The following is a 17,784-nucleotide window of genomic DNA, read 5'->3' on the forward strand; positions in this document are numbered from 1 at the left end:
AGCAGTTACTTTTCAAACAGAATTTTCTCAGTGTATTTCTGTTAAAATTTGTTTGAAATTACAAAATTATGGAGAAAGAACAAGCAAAAGCGTTTTTGAAAAGCTGATGGAGAAGGCACATTTTGAAGAGAATGGTACAAGACGTTTATAAGCGAAGAGCTGTTTTGCTATATTGTGGTAACGTCCTTAATGCTAAGAAAATCGAAACTATTGAAAATATTAAGTGTCGTTTGCTCATATCTGCACAAGCATTTGTAATTTAAAAAAATGAGAAAGATAAAAGTCCAACCTACTTCTATTGTACGCCGGTCAAATAGAAGTTTACATGCTGGCGCTAGAGCAATAGAGGCAGGTAGGCCTTCAAAGTTTTAAGAAACAAAAAGAAGAGATAAAATAGATGAGATCATTAAGTAAAAATATTGAGCTTGATCAACCAAATGCTATCAGCCATGGATGTAGACATTAAAATGTGCTACCTGTATACATATTTCTGCATTTATTCATATTTATTAAATAGGTGTTTATTAAGTACCTATTACACAATGTTACCTACTATCAAAATCAAAGCATCTAAAAGAACAATTCGTTCAGGCCAGTCTCAACTCCCTACGCTGTAGATTAATGGACTGATACCTATCAGAAAACAACTACTCCCCTGGCTAATACCACGATGGGCGTTGGAAAAAATCCGACAGGTGTCAGTGCAGGATTCTTCACTGAAGTTATCCCTGCATATGCTGTTGGCAATACAACTGCCGCAATAGATTTTCAATTATTGGAACACACTTGCAGACCGGTTTCGAGCTGTTTGGCCACTCGTCAGTGCAAGGTAGTGTATATCATCAACATAAAGTCGATGATTTTCGATAATTGCAACTGCAAACGTCTTCTAATTGTGTGTTTAGAAATGTTTGAAATATGTTTTTTCGGTTAACCAGCTATCGCATCCCTACGAACGACAACCCTCAGAAGTCTAAACTTGTGCGAGCTAATAACTAACGAGGTCTTACCTTTTAACGTGTGATTCCTAACACGGGTTGGACGATAGCAAGTGAGAATCGCGCGTTCAGCCTGGGGCTTGAACCATCGACCCCAGGCAGAATGCTTGATTTTCACTTGCTATCGTTCTTGTAGTGGATGCCTGTCTAATCTATGTATGTGGGTTTTTCTCAAACTCAAGCATCGCATCTAATTTGAATTCATCACTCATTGCATTGCAACGAGTTTTGAGTGTATTTTATCGAATTCCGGTAATCATTTTAATTTATTTTATCTCAATTGTTGCAATAAACTTGAAAGCGATAATATTTTTAAATAGAGAATGAAGAGATCTTCCAAACGTTATATCACAAGACTATACTTCCCATTTACAAAATTGTTAAAATATGTACCGTAACCGAACTAATGAATGACTTTTACACACTGTATATTACACTTATAATGACAGCACACTTTTCTTCTTCTGATCTAGATATACAATCTTTATCAGCTGCTAGTGCATATTTTCGATGACAACAAGTAGTTTGATTAAGAACAATTCAATGCTGTGAAATTCGAGCATCAGTTTTCTCTAAAAAGGCAGAACCGAACATAATAATGCCAGAGCACAGTATACCCTAAAGTTGCTAGATTGAATTTACGAAAAAGCTATTCGTTTGATTGGAGACCGAAACAATACAAACAACCTCGTTAGACTGAAACATCGACGGTAAGCTACATGTTTTCTCTCTATAGATACTTTCACGGAAAGTTTTCCACTGACTTAGCAACTCACCAACTGGAATAACACTATTGAAAAACTTAAATTTTGAGAACGACGTCCCTGTGAAATGAAGTACTTTAGACGGTTTTCCAAATAATTATAATGTACAGAGATTTGAATCTAACATGAAAACTAGTCGATTTCACTCAGTTCCTGAATTATATTAATGACTTGGTGAACCCTCCTAAAACCTTACTTGAGAATTCAAAAAATCCTTCAGATATACGTCATAACACTCCGAAAAAAAGTTCTCAGATTGGACATATTTTAAAAGTAAGCTCTTAAATATAATTCCCGCAAGGATAAAATCCGTACTTACTTTGTCTTAATTTTTTCATGCATGATGAACAAGGGCGTAGGGAATATTCTGTGTTGCCTGAGGGTCAGTCGTGATGAAGAAATGAATTAATATTTCATTATTTTTGAATAACTCCGGGTCCTGATTGAAAAATTGATCGAACACTGGTTATATTAACATTATAATATGTAACCGACGTGTTCGAAATGCAAGGAAAGGAGAAAATGCATAAAGTCCCTATCAATCCACAAGTTTCCCTATATTTTAGTAATACATTTAAAAAGATTCTCTACAACTGAAAATAGAGGCAAATTGAATGATGTCATCGAATTTCCTCTAGAAGGATTGGATATGGACAATTTTGCAGGAGAAAATCTGGCTACTTGTTATAATCTATATGCACTTTTAAATCACAGTGGGACTACTAACAGAGGACATTATACAGCATACTGCAGACACCCGTATACTAGCGCGTGGCACAAATACAACGATTCACACGTGTCACCAATTTCACCAAAGTCGCTTGTGAGTGGAGAAGCATACGTCCTCTTTTATGTAAAGGATGGAACAAAATCGCGCCTTCAAGATAACCGAGGGAAAGTTTAACTTTTAGTTTCTTCAATTTTGTAATTTTTTTCAACATCTCATTTTTGTAAATAAGTTAAAATAAAAAAAAAAAACTTATGATTGATTTGTAATAACTTATCGGATTGTTTTCCGTTAAGAAATGATATAACGTTACTTCAAGAAAGGAGACACTTTTCATTTTTCTTCTTCCTTTTGTTTATTTCTGTACTAAACATAAGTTGATGTCACCTTCATGAATTTTATGTAGAATATTTATTATGACTCATATACGATTTCAATCTTACGATGGTCAATTCATTGTTTCAATTCAACAAACGTGATACAATTTGAAAAACACGAAGAATGCACGTGTTAGAAGTAAGTCTTGTTCATTACACTCAAAATAGTATTGACATTGTACAGGGAATCTAAAATACAGAAAGAACTACCAAGTATATAGTTTCAAAATAAAATACAGTGCGGACTTAATATTTGAACGGGGCAAGATATCAAAGTCGGACAAAATTTGTATCATAAAGATGTATCTCGGGCGAGAAATAGATAGAAATCGTTGCATCTGTAGTGAATAACCTCCTGCAATACACGACAGTTGCTCGTGAGAATGGTATCTCAACAACCAGCTCAGAAGACATAAGTTACGCTCCTATTAACTGAAGATATCATTCGAATTAAATGAAGTCGACCCTGACCAAAGAATTCAGTTTTATGAGTTACTGTACGAAAGTTAGATTGCAAACCGAAACTGCGTTAAAAGTATTTGTTCCAGTGACGAATGCACTTTTTCCGTAAACGAAAATGATAATCGCCAAAATGTGTGATACTGGTCAGTTAGACATAAAACTACATATGTTTCAAGAAAGTCACACTCAGACTCCTGTGAAGATGAATGTCTGGGTGGGAATATTGGGAAATCATATTGTTGACCTCATATATCTAGGAATTGTATTTTCACACACGGATTCAAGAAATCGTGGTCAATAATCAAGAAGAATTAAAAAAACCCAGTTGTTTTACAACAAGATGGTGTTCCTCTACATTTTGTAGGCCTGAAAGAGATTGGCAGTGTTGCCAACTAGTAGAACTATAAAGTCGCTACACATCAATCAAAATTCCGCCACACTGCTTCATATTCCGCTACGCTTGTATATCTGACGCAATCAGTTGGCTCATGTGCTCTATCCAAAATTGAATACCACAGAACTTACAGTTTGTAGTTTGTGTACCGTTCAGATACCACCAAACTGCTGTCACTAATGTAAGTAATCAGGATCATGATAATTTTCAACCGCGCAACTCAGTAGATGGTACCTAATTTACAGCAGTTAATTTTTGAAAGTTGTCGTCTCGACCAAATATTTTTTAGCTTGAAAAAATGATTTTGAACAGTAAAAATAAAAATCAATTTGTTCACGTACGTATAGTCACACTGAGCTCTTGAACGATCATTCGCGACACGACTAATCCATCCTTTCAAGTTGGAATCAGACAAACAATGTTAATAAAAAGTTTGTTTTCGAGACTTTTTGTATTTTTTTTAACATACCCCATTCCCGTCAATTACAACTGCGATAGCTCTTTCGCTCGAGTCATAATCAGATGACTGTACTGTAATTTGTTTCATATAAGTTATAATACTCGAAACAGGTATTGGAGGTCATACGGTTTATGATATGAATGAAAATATTCAAAAATATTCTTCTCATTCATCATGTAAGGCCTCACTACTAAGACTATAACGTATTAGCTGTCAGCTTTGAGTGCTGTCTGCGGATAGCCTTAATTGCTGAGGCCATTGAATTGAAAAGAAGAAGGAGAGTGCTGTCCACTGCCTCTTCTTCTTCCATATTTTTTTTCAATATTGACTATAGAAAATTCCGCTACTTTATGTTCAAATCCGCTACGCCGCTACCGTCGAGTAAATTCCGCTACAGTAGCGGAATTCCGCTACGGTTGGCAACTCTGGAGATTGATTTCATCAGACATACTAAAGCATGTGGATTATTTTGGCACAGCTCGTTGGAATGACCTTCTCGTTAACCTGATTTGACGAGTTTTTCCTTTGGGCCTATATCAATTCAAAAGTTTTATGGGACAATACGTGAACTTAGAGACAGAAATACTGAAGCTTGTGCCAACATTACCCAAGAAATGTTCCAAAATGTTGAAAATGATTTCGAAAATAGACCATTCTACTCTCAGGAAGTTCAACGAGATAATTTTTAACATTTCCCCGCATTATTTTTTTGTATAAGATTAATGATCTGTCGTTTTATGTTCTTGAAATTAACACTTATGTATGACAAAAGATGTAACTGTAAAAAAATTGAAATACTTTTCATATGAAATGTAACAAACCCCGTTTCCGACGGCAAGTGAGGTCACATCACTGACTTTTTTATCAAAAAGTACTGAAAATTAAAGTTAGGAGGGGAACAGTTGAGGCAGTTGATTTCGCGTTGCTCACAAGAATTCGGCCTTTCGCAGACCACGACTAGGCGAATTTTGCGTTGTGACTTGGACCTGCACCCGTACAAAATTCAACTGACCCAGGAACTGAAGGTGAACGACCATGACGTGTGTTCGCTGAAGGGTCTCTGGAGTAGTTGGCAACTGACCCTAAATTTCAACGAATAAACATCTTCACCGATGTTCTGCATCATAAAATGCAACGATGTCAGACAGAGTGTAAAAACTATCAGTATGCAGTTGGAATAAAAACATCTTAATATAAAACGAGATTAACAGCAATCCAGATATTCCTGAATGGAATATGGTTCCAAGTCTATAAGGAAATCTTTCATTTTTTAAATTTTATAAGGCTCTTATAGGATCTGATATTTTGTGGTAATTTATTGAAAAATTCGATTGATGCATATGACGGATGCTTTTCTGTTAGTGTTAATCTATGAATAGGGAGACATTCGGCAAAGGGTAAGTATGATTTGATTCTGCTTCCAAGAACTTATCTTTATGTTTGAATAAGTACATTACACATTCATGAACGTACAGTGCATGTAGGTACTGTCATTATATAAGTATATTTGATTTTGCCCCGACAAGATTGGCGGTACTTGTTTGAATTCCAACTATATTCGAGATGCCACTACAAGATCCCCAGAATAACATACCAAATTTTGCGGGAGACTCAAAATTTACTGCATATATGATTTTTAATGATTTTTTGTACTAACTAGCCTTACACTGTAGAAGATCTGATTAAATTTTTTTCCTAAATTTATAATGAAGGTATGATAACGAATATGCTCATTGATGTGTATACCTAAAAATTTTGTGTACTTTCATTTGATTATTTGCTAAATGAACAGTTGTTGCTGACTCAATTCTTTGTTGAAGGGTTCTAAATAGAATCACCTTGGTTTTGTCGGTGTTGAGAATAAGGCCATTTTCAGAAAACCAGTGCTGTGTTTTTTCGACTAAATGGGATGATTTAGTATTTAAATTTCGATAGTTGCAGCTAGAAACCAGTAAATTCGTGTCATCGGCATAATTAGTGATAGTAGCCCCCTCGTTATTTTAAATATCTAAGATATCGTTCATAAAAATTACAATGAAGCCCATTTCAATCCACATGAGATCCAAGAGCGTTCAATGCCTCCCGAAAAAGTACCTGTTTGGTATGGATATTGGAGTGGCGGCATCATAGGTCCATATTTCTTTGAGAACGACGTTGGTCAAGCCATCACTGTCAACGGCAAGCCCTATAGGTCGATGATTACCAACTTCTTCTGGCCTAAATTGGATACCAATAAGATATAGTTTCAACAGGATGGCGCTACATGCCACACACCTCATGCCACATTGGATATTCTGCACGAGCGATTTGACGGCTTGGTCATATCACGTGGAGGTGATGTGAACTGGCCACCGAGATCATGCGATTTAACCCCGTTAGACTTTTTCTCGTGAAAAAGTCGCAGGTGTATGCGAATAACAGCAGTCCTCAGAGCCATCATAACCTAAGTCAACTGTCAAATTGAGCCTGATTTATGTACCAGAGTCTTGGAAAATTGGAAGTTTCGGAATAAAAAATTTCGTTATCTCACGCCCACTTTCTTTTATTTGAATTTGAAGATAGGAAGCGCTGAATGAAAGACCCTATATAGTATCTACCGCATAAAGTAAGCCGGTGACTCATATTATAGAAAAATACGAGTTATGTTATTTACGTTCCCGTTCATATATAGGAGTAGTCCAGTCATCTTAGTAAGTTCATCTAGGAATTTGACATGCCCAGCTATAAACTCGTATAACGTTGAATTTTGACATCCTAAAAGTTGTCTCAAAACCTATATATAGTAGCGTGTACGCCACTATTGAATTCTAAGATCGAAGTTAACGAAAATCGATTTTTCGCACATTTTTTGCAATTATGTCGTTTCCTGTGATTTTTTGCTATTTGTAGTCATCATCAATATTGTAGATGATTGAATTCCCACATAACTTTTGTTTCCAACATTTTTTTTACGTCGAATCGTTTTCGAGAAAGAGGGCGGAGGACGCCCTCATTTAAGGCCAACCGGTAGTCTCGGTCAAAAACACGCCATATAAAATTTATTAATTATTGATAAATACATTATTATTGATAATTTTCTTACTGCCTAATAATAACAATCATGATCTCCAAACATGACTCAACCTCTGACGTAAGCACTAAACTCTTACGAAGGTTCTTAATAGATGAACACTTCAATCTAGCAGACCACCATTATAATCTCCATGCAGTCATTGTTCACTGTGGTTCTGGCGTTGAATCTGGTCATTATTACGCATTGGTCAAAAACGATAGTCGTGTCACTAAGTATTCTGGCGAAGTCTTGAATTTATTGTAGCCTCTGGCGACACCCTACTTTTTGTTTTATTGAAGAGGGAACATTAGCAGATCAAGATCTTCAGATGATGTGTTGCTGCAGGTTTTTCCGGGTTTTTCTGCAGCTGAAAATGCAAATGCGCCACTGGAATCAATGAAGTCGCCCCGGAGCACTAATTAATTTTTGTTGTTTCATAATTTCATGATTTGAATTACTTTCTTCTTCAATGGATCTTAAAAAATATATTAGTTCAATTTTCCTATTACATTATATACCCAAAGAATGTCGATTAAAAACTTTGAGGTGACAGAGAAATATTTTTCAGTTTTTGCAATCTAAATTTGATAAGAGTGAGATTTGATAGAATTCATGCATACAGGCCTATAAAGGTAGACTCCTAATTTTGAACCAACTAACCTATTTGAGGTAAATGATATATTAACTTATTGTTCCAGCCATGGCGTACCCAGGTCTGTATCCAGGCTACGTTCACGCACTGGCAGCAGCAACCCAGGCGGCTTCTTTATCCGGCAATGCTCATCACCACTCACAACATCAGCCTCCCAAAAGGAAAAGGAGACATCGAACGATTTTCAGCGAAGAACAACTAGAACAACTTGAAGCTACTTTCGAACAGACCCATTACCCGGACGTTGTTCTCAGGGAGCAGCTAGCAATGAAAGTAGATCTTAAGGAAGAGAGAGTCGAGGTAACCAAAATGTTCATATTATCCATGTTGCTATACTAAAATTGAAGTTTAAAACAGTAATCTATGCACTATTTTTTTATTTATTTATTGCACGTGAGAATAAAATATAAAAAGGTTCAAAAACAGATAGAAAAACATTAAATAATGACAGTTGATAAACATTTTTGGCTGACATGTCAAGTGGGATACTCGAATGATACTCGAATTACTAGATCTTTCATTTTCTTTATCATATTTCAGTAGGTACGTGTAAATAAGACTATCAATATCAGTTCGTTTATTCATTGAATGTTCTTCGTTATTAATATGTATCATTCCCAAAAATATTCTTTTAGTTGTATTGGTTTCTCTATCTAAAATATTTGGATTTTCAAAATTCATTTTATGATCCTCCGAATTAACATGTTCTGTTAATGCACAAGAATTAACATTTCGTCTACAGTCGCTCTTATGGGAAGTGATGCGACTACTTAGAGGTCTAGATGTTTGTCATATAAATGTTTTAGAACAATCCATACAAGAAATTTTGTGTACTTAATTGGGTTTTTGTTTATTTGAAATTAGAGCTTTTAGTTTACTGTATAATTCAGATATAGAAGTGACATTTGTTTTAGATATTTTGAGGTTATTATTTCGGAATACATTAATTAATTTTGGTGTCAATTATTGAATATATGGGAGTGATTTATATATGAATGAAGGTATAACGTTGTTATGTTCAACTTCTTCATTATTATTTTGAAAGTTTGTTCTTTCACAAAATAAAATTCTGTTTACTAAAGATTTAGGATAGGAATTTTGGATCAGAATTTTACTGAAATTAGACAAACTTTGGTTTCGTAAATCGGTATGGGTAATTTTGATGATTCTGTTTTTTAATGATTTTATTAAATTAATTTTCATTTTATTTAATAAAATCATTGAAAAACAGAATTATCAAAATTACCCATCCCGATTTACGAAACCAAATAAATTAATTTTCATTTATTTATCTTTTGATTTTCATGGAATTATTTTCCAGCAGCTTGACTGACATAAACCTTACTCGGTTTCATATCATTCTTAGAAACATGTGGATTCGTTTTTCGATGGCATCCCAGGATAGCTACCCAAATTTCTTTACCGCAGCTGTCGCTTGATTGGTCAAAATACCAACACTGACATAAAAACTTGGCAAGTTGACTTGGGTGTCATACCTACAGGTGTTGGAGATATATATATATATATATATATATATATATATATATATATATATATATATATATATATACCTGCCCGGTACTGACGATGCCCAATAGGCTGAAACAGGTGTCTACCGGTGGCTCTTAAATTGAAATCAATATGGGAATGATCAAAGAGTACTTATCTATTCATTTTTTGATTCTCATGAAATTATTTTTCAGCAGCTTGACTGCATTAACCCTTCTAGTACTGAAGATTTGGAAAAAAAGTTTACTGTAATATAAAATCACTTCACCTGTACAATTCGTTTCTTTAAAGTGTAACCTCGACACAATTCAGGATTCTATACTGCGAAGGCGTCGTGTGTCCATGTCAATTACAAACTCGACTAAAACCATTAAGCTTTCATAAAGCTGAAAGACACACATATAAAGGGCCTATTGTTGAAACCATCATCTGGCGTATATAAAACTTCATTTAGTTTTCAAATATCAAGTATTGTTGGGTGGAAACAAACATTGGAAAATATTTGAAAAGAAAAAGGATTCAGATTTTCAATAAAAGTACACGAGTACGATAGATTTCACGCGATGTATTTTATTAAATATCATAAGGCGATACAGAGTCGAGAAAAAAAATATATTTCCTACATTAAAATAAAATCTTTTCCAAAATTGAAGCATGCATAAGCTGATTATTAATATTTTTTTTGATCGGTTGTTGGGAAAATGGTGAGAAAAAAATATGTAGATCAATGTAAGACTAGAAAATGCACAGTGATGCTAATAAGAGAATTTTTGCTTATAAGAAAAACAATATAAATTGTCCAATTTGTATTTTGAATACGTCTACAATGAGAAAGTTGAAATATCTACTCATCTTAATTGTAAGGGATACATTTTTAGGAGAGAATATAATATTTGAGAAAGAAATATTTTGGCTTTCTGCTTCTCCATATCATTACAAAAAATGTGAAAATATTCCAAAGGAAGAAAAAAAATTGCAATGAACTCTTCATACAGATATGAAGATCATGTCAAGAAGTAACTTTCAGACACAAACTGGTAGAAAAAGCCCTCCAAACAGTAAATTACACGAAAGAAAAAAATACTTTCGAAGCACCTACTTTTACATGAACATTGAATTATACTCCAAGCATTTGTTATAGAATAGTATATGAAAGAGGTAAAATTTCACTTACATGTAACACTATCATCCTCAATGACGGATGTCTTTGTTTCGGAATAAGACACTTGTTTCATTATCTCTTCAGCATCAATCTGAATAACATTACAAGATAAAGCACTCCATTCATGCATGAAATCACAACCTTATGTCACACAACAAATCTGCTCATGTCATCGATGACAGTATGTAATGACATTCATTCGCTAGTGTTGAAAGTATTTCTAACATGATTTTTTTGATCAGATCTATAAAAATCTGTTTTTCCGTTAATCAGCTGTCGCCCCCATACGAACGACAACTCTCAGAAGTTGAGAAACTTGTGCTAGCTAAGGACTAACATCAATAAATAAAACATAATCATTCAATTTTCAAGGAAGTTTTATTATGAACAATAGATAAAGATACAATTAAATTCTGTATTATATATATTAATTACATTATTATTATTATTATTTATGAACATAACTTTGAAAAGTGAAATTAAAACAACTGCTGATATTAATAACTTGCGATGTTGAAAGAGCCTTGTAATATATTTGACCTGAAGATTTGGGTTGATGAAAAAATATTGTAACTATTTGTTTGAAATGGTCTGTCACGAGACATCATAACTCTGGATGTCTATAGGGTTAAACAGTAGTGCGATTCAAACTCCTTATCTTTCAACATAAATAAAATAAACATAGTTTGCTTCAAACTCAATTTTGACGACTTACTTATAGAAAATCACACTATAGTTAACAAAACTCATACAACGTTTTTAGAGGTATTTATAGATGATAAATTGAAATTTGATGAGCATATAACAAATTTATGCAAAAAATTAGGATCTGGCTGCTATGCAGTTTGAGTTGTTTCTAATGAACTCAATCAATTCTCAGCCAGAACTATGTATTTTTCCTTGATAGAGTCGCAGTTGAGCTTTTTTAGTCAGCAACTACTAAATTCAGTATTCCTGCTACAAAAAGGACTGTCAGATACATAATTGTACGGAAAAATTATAAATAAAATAATATCAATATGAAAAAATACAAACATTCTGATACAAATGTAAAAATAAAGAGTTACATAAGAAAGTCATACATAGGAATATACTATATTTTCATTAAGAAATCCTTCAATTGTCTTTTGAATATATTTATCGAACCACTATCTTTAATTTCTTGAGGGAGGTTATTAAAACAATGTACTCCTTTATAAAATAAAGAAATATGTGTACTATTTTTTTTACATTTTTTAACTTTTATACAGTGTCACCGATAAAGTCCGCATCAAATGGGAAACTTTTTTATTTATCGTTTTATGTGAAATTTGATTTTGGCAGTAGATTTTGCTTAAGAAATGATGTCAAATGGCGTCTACAAAATAGGTCACGTGATTTCCTTAACCTGTCAAAATTGACATTTAAAAAGAGAAACATCGAAAAATTACATTATTCTTCAAAATATCCAAAAATATCAAAGGATAAAAACATTTTCTTTTGTAATTTTATACCCACACACCAAGTTTCAAACTCATAATAAGTATTTTATATTTTCACTATTTTTCCGCATTCCTGCTTTTTCTACTTATCAAAATTTAAGCACACCTGTACTCAATCATTTATTTTAACTAAACTCGTCACCGAATTTCTTTTTTTGTAATATAATAATATTTTAAGATCCTCTTTGATGTTAAAAACAAATTTTGAAAAATAAAAGTTGTCAAACTTGATGCAAAGCTCATCTAGTTTCAACGGGGCTTTTCAAACTATACAGTACTTGAGTTTTTTAATGAGCAAATGGCCTCACAATATGAATTAAAACAAAACGGAACATTAGGAAACAATATCTTAGAGTGTTTATTGTTTTTTTAACAAAAAATACAGTGGAATTTAATCTTAATTAAAAGGAACTGAAAATAAACATGTACCTATACCTAATAGCAAAAAAACACGAAAAAAAGACTCACGACATTGAATACACTACATTTCTGTATGTCTTCCATCACGTTCTATGCAGATAATTGTCCTTCTTGATACATCTTTTATTGAGTTGCTGATACTCACAGGGTTTATGTTTAGAATAGAGTTTCTAATAACAGTTTCTAGGTGATTCACGTCACGAAAAGGTCTTTCTTTATGAACGATTTGTTTTAAGTAACCCCACAAGAAAAAATCTAGTGGGGTTAAATCTGGCGACCTAGGCGGCCATATTTGCTCCATATTTCGCCCAATAACTTTGCCCCTAAACATTTCTAATAGTTTCTCTTTGACTTGTCTTGAACTATGAATAGGAGCCCCGTCACATTGATACCACAGACTGTGTCTTATTTCAACCGGCATATTGTCCACTATATCACTGATCTCAGTATTTAGAAATTGAAAATAATCCTGAGAAGTTAAATTGTGTCTAAAAAAGAATGGTCCCATTACCTGATTATTTAAAACACCGCACCACACATTTGTTTTAAATGAATATTGGTCCCGACATTCTATCACAAAATGAGGATTTTCCTGAGCCCACCACCTACAATTCTGGGAACTGACTACGCCGTTCGATGTGAAGGTAGCTTCGTCGGTCCATAGGATTTTGTAAGGAAATTTTCTGTTTAATTCTACTTCTCCTTGGTACCAGAAAGAGAAATCTAGTCGAACATCGAAATCTCTTTCCTTTAAGGTATTTATAAATTTGGGTTTGTAGGGTTTGAATTTATTTTTATGTAAAATTGCTCTTACGCTTTCTCTTTTAACGCCAGTTCTATCTACAATATTGGTAATACTTGATTTTCCCTGTTCGATAACATCCAGGCAGACAGCCAACTGAACCTCATCATTATTGCGTGATGGATTATGACGTTTTTTAAAAGTATTTTCAACTGAACCAGTCAGTTTGAATTTTTTTAAAATCCTACTTACAGTGGATTGCTGTACATGTCTACCAGGATGTCTTGCGTTAAAAATATCAGCCACTTGTCGATGCAATGTGTTTTCACCACAAATTAGCACAATTTCAATTTTTTCTTGTAAAGATAACATATTATTTTAATTTTCATACATTACATTGAACTAACAGGCATTAATTTATTCAGTGGCAGTGACGTTTTCTAAAACACATTATGTAGTTTCATATTTTTTCACAGCCTACCCAGTTTTTTTAAATTAGTGTTGTTAGCGGAGTAGGTAAATGTAAATACTATGAGTTTTTTTCTTTTATTGAATGGGCTTCAAGAATTACGAAATTATGTTTCCTAATGTCCCTTTTTTTCTAATTCATATTGTGAGGCCATTTGCTCATTAAAAAACTCAAGTACTGTATAGTTTTGAAAGCCCCGTTGAAACTAGATGAACTTTGCATCAAGTTTGACAACTTTTATTTTTCAAAATTTGTTTTTAACATCAAAGAGGCTCTTAAAATATTATTATATTACAAAAAAAGAAATTCGGTGACAAGTTTAGTTGAAATAAATGATTTAGTAGAGGTGTGCTTAAATTTTGATAAGTAGAAAAAGCAGGAGTGCGGAAAAATAGTGAAAATATAAAATACTTATTATGGGTTTGAAACTTGGTGTGTGGGTATAAAATTACAAAAGAAAATGTTTTTATCCTTTGATATTTTTGGATATTTTGAAGAATAATGTCATTTTTCGATGTTTCTTTTTTTAAATGTCAATTTTGACAGGTTAAGGAAATCACGTGACCTATTTTGTAGACGCCATTTGACATCATTTCTTAAGCAAAATCTACTGCCAAAATCAAATTTCACATAAAACGATAAATAAAAAAGTTTCCCATTTGATGCGGACTTTATCGGTGACACTGTATTGTTTCTGTTTCTGGTATTATGCCCATGTATTTCAGCCACATAAGTTAATTTATTCTGTAGATATACAGGTGAATATCCAATTTTGATTTTAAAAATAAACATTTTTGTGTTTGGTATTCGAAGAGTTTCTTCACTGGTAGCCAGTGAAGGGTTTGCAACATATTTGCAGGTGTTATCCTCTAACATTGTGACATTATTCGCATAGCACGATTCTGCATCTTGTGTAGTCTGTTTATCAGTCAGAAAATTCTTACTGTACCTTGTTTGTTCCTTTTAAGGTGCGTATTCACCAAAAAAGCGAGCACGAGCGAGCGTTCGTGTATGTTCGTTCATGTTCGCTCGTGTTTGCTCGACATATTGATGTCTCGTCCAGACCAGAGCGAATATCTTCAAGTTCGTAGTACCGTCTTCTTCTCGATCTTTTCTGAACGCGAACAAGCACACGTTCGCTCGCTCGCTCGATCTCAAAATCAGCAATTACAATTTGTTTTTTGATATATGGGAACAAGAAAATATACAACCACCTTCCAGTGTGCTATAGGTCAATAACAAATTAGAAATAATTGGTTAAAGGAGTACTTCTGCAAAAAGACGGCCATGAGTTAAGGGAATATTACATTGATGCATTTCAACTCTTAGTGTTTCAGAAGCTTACATATCTGTAATAATTTATTTATTTATTATATATAATGGTTTATATATTGTTTCATTTATATGTATTCATTGTATACGTACATTTTTAAACCTATAATGATTGTTCATTGAATATAATAATTTTAATATTTTTTTAAAAACTTTAACCCTGTTGACTTCGCTAGCTTTGTCAATAAGGATTTCTTGGACATGATTGATTGATCGATCGATTGATTAATTGATTGATTGATTGACAAACCAAATTCCAAGTGGGCAAAGCCGCGGGCAACAACTAGTAAAACATATAAATGAACATCAAATTTGGTGGCAAATTTCAACTGATATCTGATAATGAACATTGCGATTCTACGAGTGCCTCACTTTTATTCGTTTTTCAAACTGTGCGGAGAGAAAATCTCATAATAATGAAATGAAACGAACAAGTAGGAGTAATTAAGTGTCAACAGTAGGGCTTCTTGTACATGTTCGGGAAATCTTTTCTAGTTACAAAATATACGAACAGTCACTAACATAATAATTAGATTCTTTTCTTTAATTCACAAATAGGATATACGGTTTCATATTAAAGTGAAAATAGCTGTTTACTTATTATGGCCCTAATTTGCGTACAAGAGAAGGGCTTCTTCGGTATAAAGCGTGATAATGGGGACGCTTCCATATAGGCCTGCGGTTTTATTCGCTTCCCTTATAGCCCTAGCAACCCGACTCAGCTTTCCCTTATGTAAATAAAGCGATTTATTTTATGGTATCACCTATCTTTAGCGTTGAAAAATTGTTTTCAGGATTGATCATAACAACGTCTCAATTTTAACCAGTAAGAGTTTGTGGAAAACATTTTTCCTGATATTTAAACTCGAAAAATATTATCAATAATACATTTGATTCAGTATAGCATCTAACTATTGTCACATTCTAACTTTTTTTGGGTGCACAAGCAAGGTTATTCCATAAGAACGCCATTCTCCGAATATATCTGTATGAAATCAAGTGGGTTGAATCAGTCAAACACTCTCTGTGAAAGTATCTACAGAAATAAGAGGAGCCCCCAACCATATTTTGATGCTCCAGACTATCAAGGTTGCTTGTGATATTTGGGTCTTCAAAATATGGATAGAATCCAACAAGCCTTAGGGTATATAAGGAGCGGTCCTTCATGTATGTGAGCAATATTGAGTTATATTATATTCACTATGCAGGCCGTTTCATTTATCATGTGGTAACAATGCTATATTCTAAACCGTAACAGATACGAAGACGATTAAATGGAAAAAAAAGTAACTATGATCGGGAGCATTACAATGGTCAAAGAAAATTTACGGGGACTATCGCCCTTCTCGAGTTATACGGAGAAAACCAAAAATGCTGTTTTTTGTTTTTTTCGAATGGAATTGTTATTTCGTAGAATATCAAAAAATTAAATAGGAAAATGTTTTGTATTCGAAGTGTACTATGACGAAGCAATAATAAAAATTCGATAAAACGTTTCGTGTCAACAAGGCCCCCATCATTTTTAAAAAATACAGTCCTGTCTTTTTTATTACAGATATTGATGAAGCGATAAATCACAATCCAAGGGTATATCATATTTGATATTTTTATAACGTTTCATCTGAAATAACCACCATCATCAGTGACAACAATCAAACAGAAAAACAATTTATTTTATCATGAACTTTTGGGAAAAATGAAACCAATTCGGAAAATCAAAGCTACATGGCAATCTACATTAAATGCTCGATTTGACGAGCTCTTTGTTGAATGCACATAAGTTGTCGGTACAGACAATTTCTGTGGCAATTTTCTAGCATAAAAGGTGTAATACTAGTACATGCATCTTTCATTTTTTGTTTGAGATGGTCGATATCGGCACTTGGTGTTGAAAAAACTTTATGCTTCATGTATCCTAAGACAAAAAAATCTAAAGGAGTAAGATCTGGAAATTGAGCTGGCCAGTTATATGGTCCATTATTTTCAATCCATTTTCTTGAATGTTCCCTTACTATTGCTGCATTATGGCGAGTGGGTTTATTCGATCCTCTACCGCAACCTACAAGGGTTCATTGTGGGTCACACCAATTGACACTCGACTGAATAAACCCAGCTTCTTAACGAAGCCGATAAGTTTATATGGTGAGTAATTTTTCAGGTCAGATGGTAAAAGTGCGGCTCTGCCAAACTCTGAAAACCTGATTCGATCCGCAGCGGGACAGGCACAAAGTATGTGCTCTGCTGTTTCATTAGTTGCCAAACAGAGACGACACACACTATCTTCCGAGAGTCCGAGTCTCTGCATATGATGATTCAGACGACAGTGACCTGTGAGAAGGCCTGTTAGACAGCATAGTTCACCCCTACTGTAGTCCAACAACTGTTTGGTTTCAAACTTCGAGGAGCGAATGGACGCCTTGGAGTGAGCCAATCCTGCCAATCGTAAAAGGCCATGCGGCAACTAACGAAATTCTCTTCTACGAGATACTACATCACTCAAGATTTGGATCTCCCTTTTTTTCATTGGTAATGGGTGCTGGGTGCTGGGTGCTGGTAGCCAGATGGTTGAAATAATTTATGTGCTTTTGAATTCCTATTGCTTCCCTTTATAGTCTTGTATAATAGCACTGAATTATATCGAGCTAGTATTTACAATTATTTATGTGGTTCCGATATAGACCGATTCACAACTACAAAAAATCTGGTATATCCCCGGTGTTGTTGATATCGAATGCAAGAATCACCCTCTCTCTCCCTTGTGAATTATGTTTGTTTTATCGAAT

General features: G+C 33.9%; 1 protein-coding gene across 1 annotated transcript in view; it reads left to right on the top strand.

Annotated features, from left to right (window-relative positions):
* The window catches only part of Gsc (goosecoid homeobox), an 86,205-nt gene that overhangs the window by 30,721 nt on the left and 37,700 nt on the right, over positions 1 to 17,784 (top strand). Inside the window, exon 4 of the mRNA XM_074175165.1 lies at positions 7,933 to 8,186. Coding sequence (XP_074031266.1) covers positions 7,933 to 8,186 — 254 coding nt within the window. The remainder of the gene's footprint in view (positions 1 to 7,932; positions 8,187 to 17,784) is intronic.

Source organism: Leptinotarsa decemlineata, unplaced genomic scaffold (genome assembly GCF_025532065.1).
Source record: "Leptinotarsa decemlineata unplaced genomic scaffold, Ldec_3_MD MMD2_tig00000882_RagTag_RagTag, whole genome shotgun sequence".
Lineage (NCBI taxonomy): Eukaryota > Metazoa > Arthropoda > Insecta > Coleoptera > Chrysomelidae > Leptinotarsa > Leptinotarsa decemlineata.